General features: G+C 36.3%; 1 protein-coding gene across 3 annotated transcripts in view; it reads left to right on the top strand.

Annotated features, from left to right (window-relative positions):
• Positions 1-23,914, top strand: part of ltbp1 (latent transforming growth factor beta binding protein 1) — a 205,647-nt gene that overhangs the window by 61,856 nt on the left and 119,877 nt on the right. For all 3 annotated transcript variants that reach the window (XM_012963793.3, XM_012963794.3, XM_031901994.1), the window contains exon 4: positions 17,492-17,670. In XM_012963793.3, coding sequence (XP_012819247.1) covers positions 17,492-17,670 — 179 coding nt within the window. The remainder of the gene's footprint in view (positions 1-17,491; positions 17,671-23,914) is intronic.

Here is a 23,914-nt window from a genome sequence, read left to right on the forward strand (position 1 = left end):
GCCAAAAGTCTACTTTTTTGGCATTCAGTGGAGGCGATCAAAGTGAAATGAGGGACTTTTCAGTAAGAACTGTGGGGCTGAGCTGTTAAAATCGGGCCTTTCCCATGAAAATCATACAGTTGGGAGCTATGCAATTGTATCAGACCCAATGCTGCACTATGGGATACTAACTAATGGCATATTGCACCCAAGAATTGCACTTTCCAACATGCACTGTGGTCAGAAATGAGACAGTGTCCCTAATTGGTCAGTGGTAAAAAACAGTTTGCTCTTTAAATCGGTGATTTATTTTGGAAGATTCTTTATTCAAAAAGTGTTGAATTCCAAAAATCAGTGTAATATGCCTGTTGCTTATTCACAGGTAAGGGGCTCTGTTGCTGTCTGTTGAAGGGATTTGCTGCCGGCAACAGGTAAAAAAGGATACTGCAAGTAATATAGAGATCTTTGAGGCACATTTACTTTCTACTTTATGTACTAGAAATGGTAGATTCTTTATTTTTTATGAACAGGCAAATATTGTGAAATTTAAGTACAGGTATGGGGGATTTATTACCTGAAAAGTCATCACCCTGAATGCTGTTAAATACAAATATGAAGAATTCCATTTACCATAGAGCCCTGTTTAAGCAAATAATTCTGATGCTGATTTCCTTTTCTCCGTAGTAATAAAACCGTTTATTAGTACAGGTATCGGACCCCTTATCCGGAAACCCATTATCCAGAAAGCTCCGAATTACGGAAAGCCTGTCTCCCATAGACTCCATTATAATCAAATAATTTGGATTTTTAAAATTGATTTCCTTTTTCTCTATAATAATAAAACTGTACCTTGTATTTGATCCCAACTAAGATATAATTAATCCTTATTGGATGCAAAACAATCCTATTGGATTTAATTAATGTTTTATTGATTTTTTAGTAGACTTAAGGTATGAAGATCCAAATTACGGAAAGACCCCTTATCCGGAATACCCTTGGTCCCGAGCATTCTGGATAACGGGTCCTATACCTGTACATGGTTCATTGGTACAAGTTGCATAAATCCATATTGGAGGCAAAACAATGATACTGGTTTTTTAATGCTTGAATGGTTTTTCAGTAGCCTTAATGAATAGTGATGCAAGTTATGGAAAGACCCCTTAACTGGAAAACTGCAGGGTCCAAGCATTCAAGATAATAGACCCCAGCTTGAAATTGTGTTACACTTCGCTGCCCTCTTAACACGCAACACATTTTCAGTACAAGGGATGATATTCCAGAATAGAAGAACTATTTACTACAATAAAAATAATGTTTATTGTAATTTTAGGTTACATTCCATTTGTGTTTGTTCATTGCCTTTTTTTTCCACACAACTGATCAGGTTCACTTTCTACATCTTTTATTAAAGTGGGGAATTCTGCAAAGTGCAGTTTTCAAACATAAATTTTCAGTTTTTGTACCTACAGTGCAGCATTTCCAGACAAACTGAGTTGTGTCCATTGCAACTGGCATGCGATGGACCAATATGCAAAAATACACTGGGTTGAAAAAAGACCAGAGTCCATCAAGTTCAACCCTTCCAAGTGAACCCAGCACCTACAAACCTATAATGACCAATCTATACACTCACATTCATATACCAACATCAATACTAACTGTTAATTTTAGTATCACAATAGCCTTGGATACTATGCTTGTTCAAGAACTCATCCAAGGCCCTCTTAAAGGAATTAACAGAATCTTCCATCACAACATCACTGCAACGTCTCTGTACTCTCTCCAGCTCATTAAAGGAACAGTAACACCAAAAAATTAAAGTGTATAAAAGGAACTACAGTATAATGTACTGTTGCCCTGCACTGGTGCAACTGGTATATTTGCTTTAGAAACATTACTATAGTTTAGTAAATGAAGCTGCTGTGTAGCCATGGGGGCAGCCATTTAAAAGAGAAAAGGCACAGGTTACATAGCAGATAACAGATAAGTTCTGTACAATACAATGGTGTTTTATATGTTATCTGCTATGTAACCTGTGCCTTTTCTCCTTTTTCCAGCTTGAATGGCTGCCCCCATGGCTACACAGCAGCTTTTTATATAAACTATAGAAGTGTTTCTGAAGCAAATGTGCAAATTTTACCAGTGCAGGGCAACAGTGCATTGTATTATGATTACTTAAAAACATTTTTATTTTTTGGTGTTACTGTTCCTTTAATATTAATAAGGCTTAAGGACTGGAGCCCAAAACTGCACTGCATACTCAAGGTGAGGCCTTACCAGAGACCTATAAAGGGGCAAAATTATGTTCTCATCCCTTGAGTCAATGACCTTTTTTATGCAAGACACACTTTATTTGCTTTAGTAGCCACAGAATGACACTGCCTGGAATTAGACAACTTGTTATCTACAAACCCCCAGATCCCCAGTTGCGATGGATGGAACTACAGACTTTGTCTTAGAATGGTGCCACTTCTGGCAAGTGGAATTAATAATGGATTGGTAAATGTAAAGGTAAATCACTGGGGGGGTGCCAAAAACTTTAGCCACCACCACCAGTGATCGTAATTGCTTACCTTATACCCCGGGCTCTTGCTCCTGTTAGGAGAAAACAGCACCAGCCCGAGGTATCTGTGAGAGAGCCATCCTCTTCCTTCTTCTGTCTTTGCACTGCGCATCTGCAGTAGAGCAGGGGTGTCAAACTCAATCACATGAGGGGGCCGAAATCTAAAACACGGGCTGTGTGGGGCAAATTTCTTATTAAGATAGTAAGATACTAAGGGACTGATTCACTAAAGGGCGATAAAAAGAGTGCTATTTATAGCATGCGTTAAAAAAGGTTATCGCTCATTATTTTTGCGACTATTCATGCGTTAGTATTATTTCTATGCGAGAATTACCGCAATGTGAGGTAAATAATGCATGCAATATGCGTCTTAACACATGTGAAATGACTTTGATGAATCGGGACTTAATTATCACATGCTTTTTAACCAAAAAAAGCATGCGATAAGCGTTATTGACCTTTAGTGAACTGGCCCCTAAGTCTTAGTTACTATATGAGAAAAATGGAAATTGATCTTGCTGGACAGTCAGACACACTCACCAAGGGCCACATAAAACAGCCATGTGGGCTGGATTCGGCCCGCAAGCCTTGTGTTTTTATATATGTGCAGTAGAGTGAAAAGCCCAACATTAACAAAAAAGATGGCTTTTTCACTCTACTGTGCATGCGTCAGCCCTGGAAATGTCAAGAAGACAGGAGGAAGAGGATCACCCTTCGCACTTGCCCTGGGCTGGTGCGGTTTTTTCCTAACAGGGTATACCCAGGGTATAAGGTAAGCGATTAGAATTACTGGAGGGGGCCCAACATTTTGGCACCCTCAATGATTTTACTATTCCTTCTCTTTTAACACTTGATTTCCTTGTTGCAAGTCAATTGTGACTATTGCTGCAATCTGCTAAACACTGGAATTGCTGTAATTTTGTTAGAGATTGGAGGGGTGGATTGGTGCAAGTCACACAAGTTGTATGAGAATGTACAGTCCTTTGTCAGTGGCATCAGTGGCCTCTCAATTTTGCAACTAATTTAGCATGTGCCAAAGTTGATAATGTAAATGAGGCTTTTAGAATGGTATTGTATTTAAGCGCTACTGTCCCTTTTATTATTTGTCCGCCCACTGCACCTTTTCTGTATTACACTAGAATGACCTTTGCATGAATGAAAATGGCAGACATGTGTGTACCAAATGGTAACCAAACATGTTATCATACATTGCACACTTTATCGCACTGATGAATTCTCTTTAGAAATAGTGTTGAGAGAGATTATCCAGGGGAATTACCAGATGAAAGGGTTTTTAACATATGTTTGGGAGAGTAAATGTGCCATTAAGAATTTATTTTGCTTTCCTGGGAGTGGTATTTAGAATGCATTTCTGACTGCTCTTTAGCATCTGTAAAACCCTTCCATGTCGAATGGCATAGCTTGGAAACTGGAGGGGCTCTTTTATCTAGGGTTCTCTGTGGATCTGTTCTTCTTTGCATTTGCAAGTTTGCTTACTACAACTTTTTTGTAGTTTGTATCTGCTAAGAGACATTCCAAGGCTCGTTTTCAGAGAGAGCAATGTGCCTAACTGCTGCACATATATCCTCCTTGATTTTGAGGGGCCAGTAATTAAACTGGCAGTGGTTGCACATCTGCCTAGGGCAGCTTCTGACTGGGGCCTCATACATAAATGAAGCTCCCAAGCTGAAATATACCCATAACACAATTTCACAATAAATCTTGTGTGCCAGTGGCCAGAGTAGATTTACTGAAGACCAACACAGCTGAGAAATGCTATTTCCTTTGTACTTAGAATGTGGCAGAACATCACATAGTGTGGATCTCACACTGTGCCTGAAAGGGATTTCACTCATTGTCCTCTTTGGTCATCAAAGCTACTCTCACTAGCTTTGGACTCTGCTGCACCTATTGATGCAGGGGAACCCTGAAACTACTGCTTGGTCTGAAGGTGCCAGTAGCTCCAGGGTTCCCCTACATCAATAGGTTCAGCAGCCCTGCCCTGTGTTAATTGCTGCAGTTGAGTTGCACTGAAAGATTAGGGCTCAGACGTCACTCGCACAAATGACATCAGAAATTATGCCAGTGAACACTGAAAATTATGCCAGACAGATTTAGAAAATATTCAGTGAAACTATATCCGAATTGTGATTAAGTGCACTAGCTGTTGCATCCATTTTCTCAAATCTGACACAAAAGAATAGAAAAGAAAAAATACCTGTTTTCACTGCTGGAATTCTGTGAGAAAAATTTGCATTGTGGGGAAAAAAACATGGCAATTGAGCTCAAAATTGCAATTCGCTCACTGCACTTAGGGACATATATAACCCCTATGTTGATTAGATATGGATAAGGCTATAGACATTGCATCTAGCTACAAAATGTGCTCACAGCAGAGAACATGTTTTTATTAACAGAAGTACATGTTTTAGTGCCAAAACAATGACTTTATTGTATTTTTCAAACAGAAATCTTAGGATTATCTATAAAGAAGGAGTTAAATTTCAAAACAAATAACAGGCATTCCTTGGGAACCTCTGAAACATATGCATTCTTTCAATTGTTATAAAGTGTCCTTGTAACCTTGAAATCCACAATCAAATAAACGCACAGTGTTCAGGAAATGACCTGTAATGCTGCAGGGCAACATTGTAACTTTAATAGAGTGCTAAAAGATGGATGACACTAACCCCAGGCTTCTGAGCATGACTACTAAATTGTAACTTTCCTGATATTAAATTATGAAGCAGTGTCTAATGAATCTTTTATAAAAAATAGATATAATAAATGTTTCTACTCAAGAGCTTATGGGTATCCTGTAAATGTTTCCTTAAAAATGGTACTCAGTGATGTAGTTTGTGTCATGTAACACTGAAATGTATTATAAAGAAAAACAGGTAATACATTACTGTATTCCCTATATAAAGTTTCTTAGTGATGAGCTATTATTGGTATGGGATGTGATGTAAAGAGAATAAGCTGCTGTTAGTGTTGCTTAGGCCATCCTAAAACCCTTGGGGCCTGCGCATTTACATTTCCAATTTGTCTGTCGATGTTTGCTTCATAGCCTAGACTGACAACACAGGTTGAAGGTTGGGCACCCACAGTGATTGTATTCACTTACCCTATACTCTGGGCTGGTGCTCCTTGTTCTGGCTTGGGTTCTTCTCAGTGAGCACGATGGAGTGATCTTCTTCTTCCACTTTCCCAGCTATACCAGGCCAAGGGTAGTAGAGTAGAGTAGAGTGAAAAAGCCAGCTTTTTTTGTTAAAGTTCAACTTTCCAATGTACTGCGCATGTACACCTGCTCAAAGAAAGAAAAAGCTAAGTAAGTACAATCAATGGGGGGGGGGGGGGGGCGGCAAACTTTTGGCACCCCCAGTTATTTTGTCTTTTTTTCTCCTTTAAGTTTATAAAGTCAGATTTTCTTTGGTGCTCTTTTACAAAACAGAGAAAAATGCCTTAAAAGAACAAAAAAAATTGGCATGTTGCTCTTATACTGCAAGCTCTACTGTGCTAAACCAGGCAAAATTGTTGTGCATATAAATAGTATTCATTAAAAGTACTTGCGTCCAAATACATTCCTTGCACTTCCTTGTAGGAATTACACAAGGGGCAACAGACACAGTCTGAATGTTAGCAGAAACTTTCATCCAATTTGCTAACACACACAATGGCTATTGTTTTCATGCATGGACGCAACTTCCCCATGGCGACTTTCAGCTACAGGTTTATTAGTAACACAAACAATAAAAGGTACAATCTCTTCTTCTCACTGGTGGATGAGGTGCTAAAGGTTTGCAAAACATATTAAATATGGAAAGGAAGGAAAATGTGTCCGCCTTGCGCATATTTTACCCGTTAACAACTTTTATTGCTTTCCCTCGTTAGTTCTGTGTTCTTCAGAAACCTGTTAGCTAGAGTGGATGGAAGGAACTACAGGCTTACTGTAAACAGTTGGAATTTAAAAGCTGTCTGTTTAAGTCAGGCTGAGCTTATTTAGTCTAGACAGACCAATTCCATGCCAAGTATTGCAAGGCTCGGGCAGACTGTCAGTTGTTTGATAAAGACAGCGAAGGAATGTTTTACCTCAGCGTTAGCAATGTTTCAGGAAACCTGGCACTTGTGCATGAGAGTCGCAGCTATCTGCTCAAGAAACACTTCAGGCTCTCAGAATCACCGTGGGTTATTATTAAATTAATGAGACATGAGCCAGGCGTAACAACAGCAAATACGAAGCATCTAGAGCCAATTAACTCACTTTATAGTATCAGTTCAATCAGTTAAATGGAACCGCAAAGCACTGCTTTAAAAAAAGATGTTCTGGTTTTTATATTATGGAGTTTAAAGATGAAATTCACTTGCTAGAAATATTATTTAAATGGGAGGAATTCAGTTTGCTGCTGCGACCACTGTAAACATATTCGCCAATTTACTAAGCACTCAAGAATGAATTTTCACCAAGAGAAATTTCTCCAGGTTCTGACTGGCAAACTGCAATTATTAAGGTAAAGCAGCCACTTTTACGTCTAATTCTTTACATTTCTACTTCAAGCTAATATCCCACATACATTATAGGGATTATTTACATCTGCCGACGCAGTGAGCAAAGTGCAATTTTGAGCGCAATTAGCATTTCTTTTTCCACAGTGCAGCATGTTGTAGCCAGAATGTACAGCATCATTGCAGCCACAAGTGAAATAAATGCAACTGTGTACCATTTTGTCGCAAATCAGGTGCAATTGCGCGGAAGTTTGCCCGGCATAATTTTTGGCGATTGGGGTGCAAGAGATGTCTGTGGCAGATTCTTCAAATGCAAGTGCTCCTTTTGACATGGGGCACAAAAGGAACCCAGGAGCTGCTGCCTGATCACGAGGTGGCAGTAGCTTCAGGATTCCCCTGCATCACTATGCGCAACAGCACCTAATTTAGAACAGAAGGCAGAAAGGACTGGGCAGTACCGAGTGCAAGTATAGGGAAGAGCAAATAGAGCGGATTTTGATACACATATATTTAATGAAAGTGGTTTACCATGCAACTCATTGCAGGAAAAACACAAGTTGGTCACTGCGCCTGGACACATAAATGAACGCTTTATGGGAAATTTCTTTAGAGGACCTGTCTAACTTGTCTATGTTCTCTGTGGTATTATACCTTGAATGGACACAATATTTATTCTACAGTGTCTTCCGGGAAACATAATATATTGAGTAGGCACTGCATTTGTCTTGGGGGGCATTATACATGAAATAGACACCTATGATGTGTTACAAATAAAATCTAAAGTGTATTTTATCTTGTTGTATATTCTGGAATATTATGAATGAAATTGGCCCTGGGATACTGTGAAGCAGTCTGTGTAGAAAATATCTTTATTAGGCTACTTTCTATTACTAAAAGTAGAAAGTTGGGTTAAACAGGGAAACTAGTTTGCGACATTTTAGTTTTCAGTATGTTGGTTTTCCTCCCTGGACATGTGACAAAAGCGTTCCTTAAACATACTTTCGAAAAGTGCATTTTGCCAGGCTGATGCAATCTCAGTTCCATTCCTTTAAGCAGTCTTGTTTTTTCAGGGAACAAAACCATTTAGTAGAATAGATAAGAGACATGGCTTGCTAGGGATTTTTTGATATGTCTTTCTTAGAGTTGGCACTCAGCAATAACTTTGAAGTCCCAGTGATGTGGCTATATTGTCAGAGTAACGTTTTATTGTATATGGGTACCTGAGTATCTGTACTGCAATGTCCATTAGGGTGCTTATGGTGGTTTAATGATTAGTTGATGTCCTGTCTGCAGTAAAACGTGCTAAATGAAGGCAGAATTCATCTTATCTAAACATAAAATAAAGTGTCCCATAGCACATTAACCTTCCTTCACTAGATTAGGATTTATATGGTGTGCTGAAGTATATACAGTCATGGCATTTGTAATTGGCCCACAAAAACACAAGCATGATTATTATGACTGTTATGACTGTAATTATGGCAACAGAACCTAAGGGTTTAAATAAATACAGTTTATTTCCAAGAAAGCAAAAGCAGTCACCCACATCTTGCCATACAACACTATTATTAATTCTAATCATGGCTTTGTGTTTCTCTGACCACTGCCATTATATTATGACCCTAAATAGCTGAAAAGATAACTACAGTGACTCTTTGTCTAACTTTCATAAAGTAAGAAAGAGACACTGGGAAGTAGAAGTGTCCTGTAGGATGCAGCAATTCAGTCTTTGCAGGTATTTTCAAATGGTCCATGATTGCTGAAGAATTTTAACTTAGTCATGCAGGCATGAAGGCTCGAGAGGAACCTGGTCTTGTAGGTGGAAGAACCCCTACACGCCTTGATGTCCCCCCATCTCCCAAGAACAAAAGGAAGATTAGGGATCATCCCTTTAGATACATGCAGGTACTGGGAGCCACTGAAAGCTTAGATATGTAGTTTTAGACCTAACATTCTCCTCCTGGCATTGGTGAGAATGTCATTGTCCATTTATTGTAAAGGCCTGGAATTCCCATTAAAATGTCATATAAAACAGAAGAGGAAGCCTTGGACTATCTCTTTCTTGTATGAGTTCCCTGAATGGGAGATGAACAGTATCTTCTAATCTGTGTTTAAAAACTATACTGTCTGCAAAACAGGTTTATTTTGGCTATTACAGTATAGGGGTTTACAATGGTTGTATTGTTTTAGAAAAAGCAAGGACCATGGTAGATGGTGTTATGGGTTCATTATGTAATTTGTGACTTTATAATTTGGTTGAATAACTATGCCTCATATTACAAAAGTAAGTTAGTTGATCAGCCTAAGTGCACATGTATAACCTGGAGTAATAGTATGACTAAGAAATGGTCTATCCCACCTGTGTCTTTGCCAAATGTGGGCCTCTTTATGTTGTCTTAGGGATAAAAAAAAATGTATGATATTGGACAGATTGCCAAATAAAATACCAAAAAATGTATTCCTGACCTGTTTTAATTGCTTTCTAAATATATCTTTTCAGTGCCACTGGGTCCAACTGGATTCCCACAGTGGCAGCTAAAATACTGTCTCTGTCTTACTCTAGTAGGTCCAACAACACATTCACCTTAATATAAATATATTTTTGACTTGCAATGCTTCATTTGTTGTTTGATAATATTCCCAGCAACCCCAACAGTCTACTTATCAGTATATCACCGTTATTGGATTACTGATGCTAAAATACTGAATGATTTCATATGTTTAAATGATCAAATGGAATATAGACACTCCCTACAATAAATTTAGAACATTCTGTTTTAAGTTTAAAATTTTAAGCCATGACATCATCTGTTTAACAAGCAAGCAGCAAAAATTGGTTTTCTAGACTTGAGCAATCCTTTATTTTCAGTCTATAGTACATTCTTGGAGAATTTGGTATGTTCAGATGTCATTTGAAATACCCAGCACTTTATGTCTTTTCTGTGTTACATTGTTTGGCTTTACAGGTATAAAATCAGTTATCTGAAATGTTTGGGGTCTGGGGTTTCCCAGATAAGAATGTCTTTCTGTTCAAGCCCTGATCTCAATCCAGCAGAGAATGTGTGGTAATATTTGAATATTGAGATGTAATTCAACTAACCTGGACAACCTGAAAGAAATGGGAAAATGACCCAGAATCACTTTCAAACAACTTGGCCAATATATTTAAAGCTGTTATTTCTGCAAGAGGTAGCTCTAAAAAATAATAAAATAATGGGGCTTGAATGCAGATGTATGTTTGTGCTATTTTCTTAACATTAAACACTGTCACATTTAGTTTTTCAGGCTTTGAAATAAAAATATCACAGAGAACTCAATAGGTGTAATGTACCTACTGTACCACAGTGTGCAATGTGCAATTTCAGATGTAGTTTGGGTTGCCACCTGGCCAGTATTTGACTGGCCCAGCCAAATCTTTGGGCACAAATCTGCTACAGAGATTGTTGTTGGTTGCTGTGGGAAGCTTTCTGTTTTCGATAAATTCAGAACAAGAGGCGCTGAGCTCACCTATGTAAAAGTGCAGAACATTTTGACACGTACTTTTAATGAATGAGATTTTTTGCACAACTGACTGCGGAGAAATTAGTGGCCACACAACTGCAGTGTGGTAAGTAAATGACCTCTTGTGGTAGTCTAGGATTTCTTGTTTTGTAACTTGAGAGAGCCTAAGGGTCTGAATACTTTGTTGACCAGACATGCAGAAAGTGAGATCCAGCTCTTTTGTCGTAAGGCTATCTGCTGTGCTGCTTTGCAGTTTGTGTTGTGATAAATTGTCCTTTAAATACAGCCATTCTTCACTGTCACATTTACTTGCCCCTTTGACTTTTTATAGCTTACTTAGAAGAAAAAAATATGAGAAAATTGCACCTGCCATTAGAGTTTTGCTGTAATTACCTGTGTTACTCAGTGTGCCTCTATTCATAGTGATGGCAGATGAACCGTCATGTGAAAGTAAATGAGCTCTACTGGGAGCAGACAAAAGCTCTGTCAGAGGTGGTTTTATTTCCAGAGATAAGTGAATTGATTTGTATGAATTCTGTGTATACAGTTGGTTTTATAAGATTATTGTAATTCTTATATAACATTATTACTATAAATTTAAGCAGGGACGTCAATTCAGAATGTCTACTGGAAATTTGTGGGGGTGACTTAAGGGGGTCTCCTGTGGCATTACTATTCTCAGTGCTCTGGGACATCATTGGATGCTCACTGAAGTAAATAATTCAGATTATTAGTACATGGGTGCTCAGAAACCAGTAGAATTAGCATCCACATTATATAATCAGCCCTGCAGCATCAGTTTATATGACAGGTAATCTCATGTACTACTTGATAATTTGCGACAAACCCTAAACATAGCTTCTCAACAGTTGCTGAAACCAAACTGAACATATGCAGTGTCACTGACATTCCTAACAAAAATACAAGATATGGATCTCCTCTGATAGCTTTGAACGCTTGGATCATTACCACAATAGACACGCTGAATGTTTAGTGGTCTAAGGGGTGTGTCTGCTCAGCTGCAGGCTGAGTCTATTGGTTCCTACTTTGTGTGATTTCATTTTGGATTCAATACAACAGGCCAGGGATCACATACAAACACAAACACAGAGTTTCCCACATTAAAAGGTCATGTAATTCACTTTTGCCTACTTGCCCTAAACTATACTAATGGTGTGCACCGGTCTTTTTTGCACAAGTAGGGTTGCCATCTGGCTGATAATGCTTAATGCCAATGTTATTAATATGGCAAAAACAAAAATATAGGAAGGCTTTTTTTTTTCTTGGAAAGGCGTCATGCAGCATTCTCCAGCATGAACCTAACACCTAGCAGTAGGCGCATGGATCTCTATAGGTGATGTTGTGCTACTTAAAGGGCAAATCAGTGCCCAGGTTCTGCCTGCATACTTCTTGTTCCCTTACAGGAATTGCACTGGGATTCTGTGTATAAATGTTAAATTGTGGGTACAGATATGGCTGTTGTTTAAATTGCTTTGTCTAGGCATTTACTAAAAAGGGGGGCCAATAAGTTACCACCGTTTACCGTATACCCAAACGTCAACTAACAGTTAACTTACACAACACAGCATACCATACTTCACCAACAATTACATTATTAATTACATAGATCAAGCAGGTCACCCAAAACGAATTAATTATTTATCACATAGGTCTTATAAATCAGAAAATTAATTTTAAAAACCCTTAATCCCATGTTCACTGTAGTTTTGCACTGCATAAAGCTTTCTATTAGTCTAATAAACCAAAGTGGTCAGATTCATTTACTCATAAATGGATGTGTGTGCATAATAGAATGTTGGAATTTATGGGTCACGGACTCAGGGCAGATTATTATTACCTACATGTTAAGAGGAAGATCACTTTGACACTCATTTTCAGGGCCTATTCTAAGCAGTGTTTTAATTGGGCTTCTGTTTTTTTGAACAATTAACCTTCTTTTCTGGCTTTTTCTAGCCAGCAGCTTAAAATGCTGTGTGTCTGTTACTCGGTTTTGTTGTTATTCTATTATTTTATGTATTGAAACCACAAAATAAATAAATAAACAGAGCCACATTAAGGTTCCAAAAGTTAATATTAAGATAAATAACCTCTATAATATTTTACATCACACTTCATTATAAAGCATAAATGTATACTAGGCAAGGTAAGTTTTTGTGGACTAAGAATCCATATCCCCTTAAAATGAGCATGTATACACACTAGACTAAAGTGGCATCTCCTAACTGTAAGACATTTCCTTTGGACTCAGTATCATACTTCCACTTGTTCAAGATCTTGAACTTTTTTCCCAAATGCCGTTTTCCTTGTACTTGTTGGGGTGCATGGTATTCTCTTCTCATTTTTCTATACCCATAGGGTAAATATGGGTTGGTACACCAATCATGTGTGAGTCTTGTGGGTTGGAAATGCCTGTCGATTTATTTCCAGTTTCTTTTCTGTAGTCTTTATGACTGTCCAGGCTTGGTTGAAATGTATTACTTTGAATTTTGCACAGTAAAGCAGTTGGGATTTTGTTATATAAAGATCTGTAAGTACTGCCTTTTGAGGACATGCTCTTTCACTCTTATAAACTATATAAAAAGATTTTTTATTTAAACAGCACATCCTGAAAGAAAAGGTTTTTTTTTGCTATAATAAAACAGATGTGCAGGCTGCAAACATATTCTGATGTTTTATTACAAAGATGACCTGCTTTATACTTGAAGAGGTAGAACAAAAAATGGAAATTAGAGATTGGAAAATTCTGAGTTATAAAAAAAAAAATCCACTTTTTATAGGCATGTGTATTATTTTTTGTGTTCTTGTAAAATCTCTTTTTATTAGGGAATTTTATTGGAGTTTCCAGGTCGAAAAGTATAGATTTTTACTCTGTAGACCAATAAAATCAAAATATTGAAAATCACTGTCTGAAGCTATTCAGGATAAGGGCCTAAAAACTAATTTTAACTCTGTACTCACTTTGGCCATAAACCTTTAGATTTGTTTTGTACGATGGATAGAGATAAGCATCCTTTCCTATGTTAATTTAGGCTATGTACTAGTTTTGATCTAACACATAATGATATGTATTATATTTAAGGAGCTTCAAATATCACCTACAAGGCAGCAACAGATAGATGTACAGGCTTTTTATGACAGCTATAGCCAGTAAGAACAATGTGTTTTTTGTAAAGTTGAATGTGCATTTGGACAGAGCAAGGCAAAATGATTAATACAGTTTGTTTTTTAAATATTTCCAGTAGACAAATGATAATGAAAAAGATTTGAATAAAGCATTAATGGGGACCATCTTTATTTAAGTTGTAAAAAAACTGAAATGTATGGGCACAGCATGGTTGATTTGTTTACAGCAGAAACAAAATATTAAGAACATTAAAGTCTCCAACACATGGGCATTTAGTACAGTTTTTTGTCTGGTGTTTTTTTTTGTGCATTGCAACAAACTAAAACACAGGAGTTAACTTGCTCCTGATCTTCTTTATAAGGGATTGGTTAATGACTTGGGTGGTTGTTGGGATAATATTGGCTGGATCAGGAAGGGTCTAGTGCAAAAGGGCTAAGATGCCTAAAATTACAGCAGGATTGGTGCGTATCAGAGCTTAAGTGAGCTGGTCTAGGGGTGGAACAATAGGGAATACCAACCTTGGCCTTGGTTGGTGTTTTACTTTTTAGGCTGGTGAAATACCTAATCGACAGCCTGAGGTGGCAGCCCTACTGTACTATTGTGTATATATATATATATATATATATATATATATATATATATATATATATATACTGTATATTATAAGCCCAGGAATGGTGCACACAGAGAATTCCAGGTACTGCCTGGATGCATGGTTAACATAAAATACTTAGTAAGCAGAAACAATCCGCGCTCACAGGACTTGTATGAAGCAAAAAAAAAAAATGGTGTTTAATTAAACGTTTTGGCTTAGACTCAAGACCTCTTCAGGACACATATATTTTATATATTATAAAGAAATAATTGTATATGTTTAGATCAGTGTATATGACATTACATTCTTTCTTAATTGGGTAGCTGAATGAGGCAGTTTGGGGATAATGCCATAAATTCTTCATTAATAACAGTAGGAATAAAACAAAGTAGGAATCCATTACAGTAGAACCCCCATTTTATTTTTTTCAGGGGCTCAGGAAAAAATGGTGTAAAATCCAGGAAAATATAAAATTAGGGAAATGTGTCAAAGCTAATTATTCTTCAAATTCTCAAAAGGATATTAGCACAGGAGTCAGTTTTACTTTGAAATCCAATATTTACTGTTATTAACAATCTTTACTGTGTTAATAACAATGGGTAAGTAGTGCAGCATGTTATACTATGAGGCAGATTTTTCAAGCCAGTCAGATGCCCAACCTAAAGCAATAAGAGATTTGTTCATGACTGTATGAGGTGCAGATTAATTATAGTTCACTATTTACAGACAGAACCATGGCAAAGTACGCATCTGGTTAGTATTTTAAAGCTCTTAATTTCACTTATCATAACATTCATAGAGGATAAACAGCCATCTTTGGGAACATTAGGATATTTTTTTTTCTTTGAAGATATTTTTTTTCTTTTTTTTTTGTTTTATAATTTTTAGGATAACATTTTTACGTAACATCTGGGAAAATCTAAAATTAAGAAAAAGCACCCTTGAAATGTATTATAAATTAATAGGACCACAATAAACAATGTAAAATGAGGGTATGTAAAAGTGAGGTTTTACTGTATTTTGTTCGCTTATTTAACATTTAAAAAAATACCCTGTAAATTTCCTATTGTCAGCACATAGAAAATATGTTACAATAGGGTTATTATTGCTGACTGGAGCACACTTAGTATTACTACGTAATCCCCATGAAGCTTAGGGATTTTGTTTCATATGTGTTAATTCTTTTTATTGCATAGATCCTGGAATACATTATACCAAAAGATTAACCCTTCCATGTGAAATTACATAAATTGAGTTTAGGCTGATTTTATGCGTGTTAAACTAGACAAGCCAAGCAATAGATGTAGCCAGAATTGGAATATCCATGAAGCCATTGTTAGAAATGGCTAAATTTTAACTTCCCCAGAGAACATAGTGAGGTAATAACTAAAATTTAACAACTGGCAATACTTGCTGAAGATACTGGTTGGCTTGCCAGATACGTTTTATGTTCTTGTGACTTTTAGCACGAGGATTATTGAATAGTATGATTTATATGGGGATGGTATTAAGGACATATATTAATTAAAGTTATATTGTAGTGCTCTAGATCCTCATTCTTTATTGGCCTCCGGATTAGCAAAGCTAATATATTGACATGTGTCGTTAGGGGCCTCATTTGTGGTTTTTCATATTCTTTATAGAACTGGGTATAACAATTTATAATTTACTAAATGTATCCACTCTGGGTGCCAACACAAGGCACAAAATTTGTATTGATTTGTTCTGTTTGTGTTTTAATTTTTTTACAATATTTTAATTTAACAAATGGAGTAGTATTTAAATTGTGTTATGGAAGAAAGGGAGAATATAATTATAGCAAACATAAAAAAGAGGTTGCCAAGATTGGGGCAGACAAAAACTAACCATTAATTTAAAGCAGCAGTTCTGTGGGTCGAGACCCCTTTGGGAGTCGAATGACCCTTTCACAGGGGTCACCTAAGGCAAACCACATATTTCCAATGGTTTTAGGAATAATTTTATGCTTGGGGGTCACCACAACATGAGGAACTGTATTAAAGGGTTGCGGAATTAGGAAGGTTGAGAACCACTGATTTAAAGGCTAACTTCCCCTTTATTATGCTTTTGAAAACTTTTACTGATCCTAGAGACATACTTGAAGCCACCTTTTCTCACAGTGGAAACAGAAAGCTTGACAAATCTAGAGAAAAAATTTGGCTAATGTCCCATAGGGAGATTAGTCTCTCGCAATAAATCTTTGCTACATTGGGTGACTTATCTCCCCAAATTGCCTTCCCACCAGCACTAATAATATGCATCGCTTGAAGGAAACTTAGCGAAGTGCATGCCTTCCTACTGGCAGTTCACATTATTGCTAGTGGGAAGGCATTTTGAGGAGATTAGTCGCCTGCGGTAGCAGAGATTTATCATTAGGCTATTGTCCCTGTGGGACATTAGCCTAACACTTCCCTGGATAAAACTTAAAGGGGTGGTTAACCTTTAAGTTGCTTTCAGTATGTTATAGAATGGCTTATTCAAAGCAACTTTTCAGTTGGTGTTCATAATTTGTTTGTTATAGTTTTTTAGTTATTTGCCTTCTTCTTCTGCCTTTGCTTTCAAATAGGGGTCAGTGACCCCAGCAGCCAAAAAACTATTTCTCTGTAAGGCTACAATTTTATTGTTATTCTTACATTTTATACTCTTGTTTCTATTCAGCCCCTCACCTATTCATGTATTCAAACCAGCCTTAATAAGATTATTTGCACCCTAGCAAACACAACAGGTGAAAATTAAAAAAAAATACAAATAATAAAAAATAAAGACAATTTGCTAATTTTCTTAGAATATCACTCCCTACATCACATAAAATGTTACCTCAAAAGTGAACATTATACACAGATGCAGAGAAAAAGGCAAAGTATTCATAGCAGTTGTTGTTGTGTTTAGCAGTTGTTTAGTAGTTGTTATATTGTCATGTTAATAATGTTTGGGTATTAAGGTCAACTAAACATATTTTGATTTATTTTAGCACTGGTTGTATTTAAATTTCATAAGACTTTCAGGGTGGAACATTCAATATTCTCAGGGAAAGTGCTATTTAAATTGGAAATCTTAAGGATTTATCTGGTATGATAATGTATAGAAGATTGTTTTACTAGTGATAAAACATATGAAAGGTTTTACATTTGGTTTGACTGTTTGCAACAGATGCCTAATTACCCCTTATTCTGTTTGTCTTACACAGGGTGATGTCCCCACAGTCTCAGCCTCTAACTATGAATTTACAGCATGGTCAGACTCAGCAGTTCATGATTAAGCCTAAATATTTTTCCAGCTCCAAAAAAGTATTGTTGGGAGAACAATCTACAGAAGGGTCACTTCCACTCAGAGCAGGTCTGGATAATCTTTCATCACATATTCAGTGTAAGTAGCACTAAATTTTGAATATTTTAATGCCTTTTTGATGTTCTATTGTTTTTGTTCGGTATAGGATCCCTTATCCGGAAACCTGTTATCCAGAAAGCTCTGAATTACAGGGAGGCCGACCCCATAGACTCCATGTTAATCAAATAATTCACATTTTAAAAAATGATTTCCTTTTTTTACTTTAGTAATAAAACAACACCTTGTACTTCATCCCAACTAAGATATAATTAATCCTTATTGGATACAAAACAAATTGGGTTTAATTAATGTTTATATATATTTCTTAGTAGACTTAAGGTATGTAGATGCAAATTACAGAAAGACCCTTTATCTGGAAACCCCCAGGTCCCAAGCATTCTAGATAACTGGTCCCATACCTGTATATACATAAATGTATTGGTATCGGCAAAGCACAATGTGCACTGCAGTTAATACTGTAATACATGTCAGCTGTCCAGTTCAAAATCAGACAGGAATGCCAGGGCACACATAGAAAAGGATAACAATTTACCCTGCCTTGAATTTTAGTTTTGTCCCACCTGAGGCAGAGAAAAAGGCACACAAATTATTATTTGGAAAAGAAATATTTCAGATCTTTTGCATTTTTCTATATTTCTGGAGTGATTTGAGTTAATTGTGTAGTCTTCTTCAAGCCTTTATAATCACAATTTGAATAAAGAAAAAAAACACAAAACACTAGCTGATTAAACACATTGATCAAGTATTCATGGTATTGGTTAGAAAGCTATGGGAGTAGAATAATAACATATTTTGTTAGTCAGATCTAGCTGATGATCTGATAAGGCTTTATTGAATCCTTTCCTATTTAAAGAAAATATATAGTCAGAAGGGGCCTCAGAGTTGCCATTGCTCATGAAGCTATAAGGATTTTAAAACCATTGTCAAATTGTCCTCAATAAATGGGAAAAAATCATCACAGCTGCTGATCTTTTTATAAGGGGTTTTCTACTAAAAATTAAATGAATAGAGTTGCAAAAGGTTGCTGAAGAGTTGTGTTGTGTGCTAATGAACATCTGCATCATAGTGAAGGCTAATGAAAGAATGTCATGGGAAAATACAATGTTGCATTTAAAGGTTAGCAGACAAATAGTTCTAGAGCACTGAGTGGCAAATAAAGATATTGTAAAACCTAAGTGTAAAGGCCATAGCACAATCTTTGACCTAACATTCTACTGCTGCATTCATTGCTATACAATGACAAAAAAAGGGTACATAGTATTTCGTCTTTTTTACTGCCTTAGGCCTTGTGATGTAATTCCCGTCAAACTTGGATTGGCTACTTTAAAAAAAAATGCCCATATTCTTTAATTTGCTTAATCTTTTTGCATAAATGCTCCTTTGTGTAGTTTTCCAGCATAACATGGAACAACTTTTTCCAGATTGAGACGAAAGGGCCTCTGATCAGCATAATGACCAGACTTAACCACCAACAATCTAGTTTTCTTCACACTTAATTTATTATATTTTGCGTCATGTTGCCCATGCTGAAAATGTCTGACAACCTAAAGTTTATCTTTGCAAAGAAACATTGTATTAGTGCCCAGCCTGTGGTGTTGGCTGTCGGCCAGTGGTGTGGTAGCTCAGGGTCAACTCTGGATTACATATAGATGGGTGATGAATTGTGGTTTACATGTAGAATTACACAGTGTCTGCTGATGTCAGCTCCGACAACGTTTCTCTTGGCAGCATAGTAGTCTAGCTGTGTGGAGGTATGTGTCAGTGTCTACATGAAGTACTGCAGCTAACATTTTGGTTAGTCAATTCATCACACTTGTTTTCAGGAAAATGCTTTCCATTCATACTTTTCAGTTTTTCTTAACTTATTTAGACTTAGGGGACCATAATATTTCAAGTTTAAGCTTCAAATTATAGCAAAATATTATTCAGCAGCATGAAAATGTAAAGCATGCAATACTAATAATACTTCAAGAGAGCTTATGGTATCTTTTGTCCCCCCATACACAGCGAATGTTATGGCCAGGAAGCTATGCAGTACATACACAGTACAGTACACAACAGGAAGAGCACTGTATATTCAATTCTCTCCTTGGTTTAGAAGATATTTAAGTGAAGTATAAGGAGGTAGTATGTAATTTTAGAGATTTTGAATAAGCAAGAAACTTGGTTGAGCCTCACCAGAACTGCATGAGAGCTCATCTAGTGAGGCTGATTTGAGACTTGTAGAAACTCTAATCTTAGGATTATAGGGCAAGCACTTATGTTGCTGTTATATAATCACAGAGATGTGTTCATTTATGAACTCAAACAGAAATACATAAATGCATAGACATGCATATAAATTCTGCCTTAGTAGATTACACATTTTGACACAGTGTGATTGATGGTATGTATTGTAGGACCCTTGACATTTCACTCATACATTCCATGTTTAAAATGAAATATTTGCTTTCACAAGTTTATTTTACCTTATTATTATTATATTTAACATTTATTTATAAGATGCCAACATATTTTACAGTGTTGTACAATAAGATTAATATTCTGTTGCTTTTAAACAGAACATATTTTTTGTCCACAATTATTAAATCATCTTAAAGGTTGCGAGGTACATAATACAGTTTTATGGTTGATAAAACTAGGAATGCACCGAATGGCTATTCGGCCAGGCCTTTTTCAGCAGGGTTCGGATTTGCCCAAATCCACGGTCCTGGCCGAACCAAATCCGAATCCTAATTACCATGGTATTCTACAGTCAGTTCCATTATCTGCTATGTAAGCTGTGTCTTTTCTACTTTTTTCCAGCTTAAATGGCTGCCCCTGTGGCTACACAGCAGCAAACTATAGTAGTCTTTCTGAAGCAAACACAAAACTTTTACCAGTGCAACAGTACAGTATAATTGAATAACTTTAAAACACTTGCATTTTTTTTTATATTTTACTTTCTTTAATGCTCATGAACATACTTTTTTTTTTACTATTTACTATTTTGAATTGAAAAAAAATATTGGGTTTTTTAAAGACCTGTCACTGTATTGTGTGATAAAAATGAAAGATTGTTTCTTGAATCTAAATAACCATGGTCAAAAAAATGCCATTAAAAAGAATTCAACTAATCTAAAACAGGATACTATCATTAAAGCTTTTTTATTTACTAATTGCTATTTTCACATGAAAAAAAACATTATATAGACAATACATCTTTTTGTATGTTTTTGTAATAGCTACAAATGTTCCTGTACAAACACATTATTTGTGAAGATTCAGATTGTTGTGTTATAATCATTATTGTTATCAACCTGTATAAATAAGTCCATGTTAATATAATTATTTGGTTATTGGATGCACAGGATAATTTGCAACAACATAAATCAATGATTCTAATATTCTTTAATTAAGAAAATTAGGATTAGGAAATCAAGATATGTTGTTGTGTTTTGTTATTTTAACAAAGGCAATCACCAGTGGAAAGGCCTACTTATTAGTGATGTGCGGGCTGGCCCAATACCTGTGGGTATTAATTTTTCCAAATATTGCCTGTATTTGTTAATTGAATCTTAATGTTAGCGGCAAGCAGGGTGTGTTCTCCACATGTGTAGAAAAGGCCAATACACAGTCTTGATGTATCTAGACACAGCAATACATGCTTTCAACAACAAAATCAGTGGGAAACAGTGAATTGTGACTGTCAAATCTTTATTCATCAAGGGTAAGCTAGAAAGACACATAGGTGTCCCCCCTCCCCAACCCCTGGGGCACAACAGTCCTGTCCTGTCTGAATGACATATACGTTAAGGGATTGGTAGAGGGCAGGAGAGGTTTGCCCCAATCAGAAGCAGTTTATTAAGGCTCTACAAACATTCACTTTTCCAATAGTCTGATACTACACAAAGTGACTGAAAAAGCTATTTTTAAAAACAAACATTGCAGAAGTTGTGCTCCTCTGGCCACATTTCCACATCTGATATACAACATGCTGATTTGGGCTGTAATTTATATTTATTTTTTTAATGGTTGCTGATTTTAGTATTTTCAGTTCCCATTTTATTCACAAGCAATAAATGTGAGTCCTTGTATTTTGTAAGCTGGAATACTCTTTATTGCCTTTATTCTGTTCTTGAACAGCCATCTTAATGATTTCAGATTGATTAAATGGTCATACTCTCTATGAACTTGCAACAATTTAACTGCTTATCATTAATCATTTTATGACTGTTGACCTGCCTTCATATAAATGTATCATTCTTTTTGCAATTTAGGGTTTTCTTGCTGAATATGGCATCTCCGTCACAGGAAGATAACATTAATTCCATTTATCATCATTATGGTGTTTTTGAACTTCTGTGCGTTAATATCGACCATTTGATTAAAAAGGCATTTCTGTCCTGAAATTGGACAAGTGCGAGATGGAAACTAACATCTATGCTCTAGTCACTCGCCTTCTGACTGCTTTGCTGTAATTGTATCTGAGAAGTACAGGAGCTATGTTATATCATCAGAAAAACAACACATATCATCATAAAGACTTAAGAATTAAGTCTATATAAGTCTATACCTTGCTGTGTGTTCAGAGGGGACCGTTACAGGTACAGGATAGGGTGCAGATATTGGTCCTTGATCAACTCATGGAACACTTCTCTCTCCTTCCAGATTCTTTCTGGAAATGTTCAGGTCATTGCAAATAATTTGTATAAATTCAAATCTTTGAATGTTGTCACGTTCTAAACACATTTCAATATTCAGTCTACCTTTACAGATGCAAATTATTAGGGATGAGCAAATATTTTAGCTTGGTACAGATTTGCTGCCAAATTTGTGGGAAAAAAATCACAGCTGAAAATAAAAACCCATTGACTTCAGTGCACTTGGTGTGAGATAAAACATGAGAAAAAAAAAACGCCTATTGACTCCAATGCATTTGGTGCGTGAAATAAACACCCATTGAGTTCAAAGCATTAGGCGTGTGAAAAACATACATAGACATATTGAAGCCAATGCATGTGGCGAAATGTTAGCATTACACTAATTTCTTCAGTGGTTTCACAATTTTTTTAATGAAAGTTAAAGGGGGAAGTTTCGCTTATCCCTACAAATCATTTTACTGCAGCATCTCTTTACAGCTCACCAATAGATTGCTGACTTAAGATACAAGTCAACCAAGCACAATATCTGAATGATCAGCCCTCAGGCTGAACATGTAGATAGTGTATGAGGGGCCATTCACATCATGGTTGCCTTTCTGTTGTTCCACATGTTTGTACTATTGGAGTGAAGGAAAACTGCAGCTCCTCTAACTTTCTTATCTGCCTGTGCACAGTTCATCTTTTGTTTATTCTGTCCTCTAGACTACTTGTTCAGTGCTCCAGTTTGCCACCATGAGCTGTAAGGCACGGTGTTCTGCAGTATGAGGGGCTCCCATACGGGCCAGTCTTTAACTCCTATAGTCAGTTAAATATTTTGTCTTTTTTCTCAAATCCAAAAACCAATAAAACTTGATTTTTGATAAATCTCCCCGTTATGCGACAAAACCAATGATCTAATAGCACAAATATAACCTGTGCTTGCAGACAGCCTGTTTTGATCTTGTTAGATAAATAAAATATTAGAACATTAGTAGCACAAACAGCAGCCAAAGCCAAACTTTATCTGTACTGTGTGTAAAACAGTATTCCCCAAATATAATAAAAGCCACTGTATTTGCCCAGGTGCATTAACCTATAGCAACCAATAAGTAAGTTGCTTTTTAATGCACCTGGGCAAATTTAGTGACTTTTAACACTGTAAGTTCTTTTAAAAGGAATGTCATATAAACAATTACCCAGCCACTGGGTAGAAGTACAGTTATGGGCATATTTATAAAAAGTCAAGTCAAGATTTCATGCGGTCACGGCAAAAATAAAAATGGATTGATCTAAATATCGCGATCAAATTTTGTCATGTTGACAAAAAACAGATGTTAAAGGAAATTGAGAACTTGCTTTAATGCTGGAAATACACTTTGCATTGACAGGTTGACAAGTTGTTAATTTTGTATTTTATGCTATTGTGATTTGAGACATTTTAATTTGAAAACTGTACCTATTTTAGGGAATATGTGTGTAACATACATATGTCATATTAATTACAGATATATATACACAAATAAGTGATGCCAGATTGAAAACACGTTCAACTTCAATACTGAGCTCTTGAATTTTTTTTAAAAACCTTTTACTGTAGATGTGTCTTCAATACTGAATCAGTTTATGGAAATTTGTTTTTC

The sequence above is a fragment of the Xenopus tropicalis genome, chromosome 5 (assembly GCF_000004195.4).
Source record: "Xenopus tropicalis strain Nigerian chromosome 5, UCB_Xtro_10.0, whole genome shotgun sequence".
Classification (NCBI taxonomy): Eukaryota; Metazoa; Chordata; class Amphibia; order Anura; family Pipidae; genus Xenopus; species Xenopus tropicalis.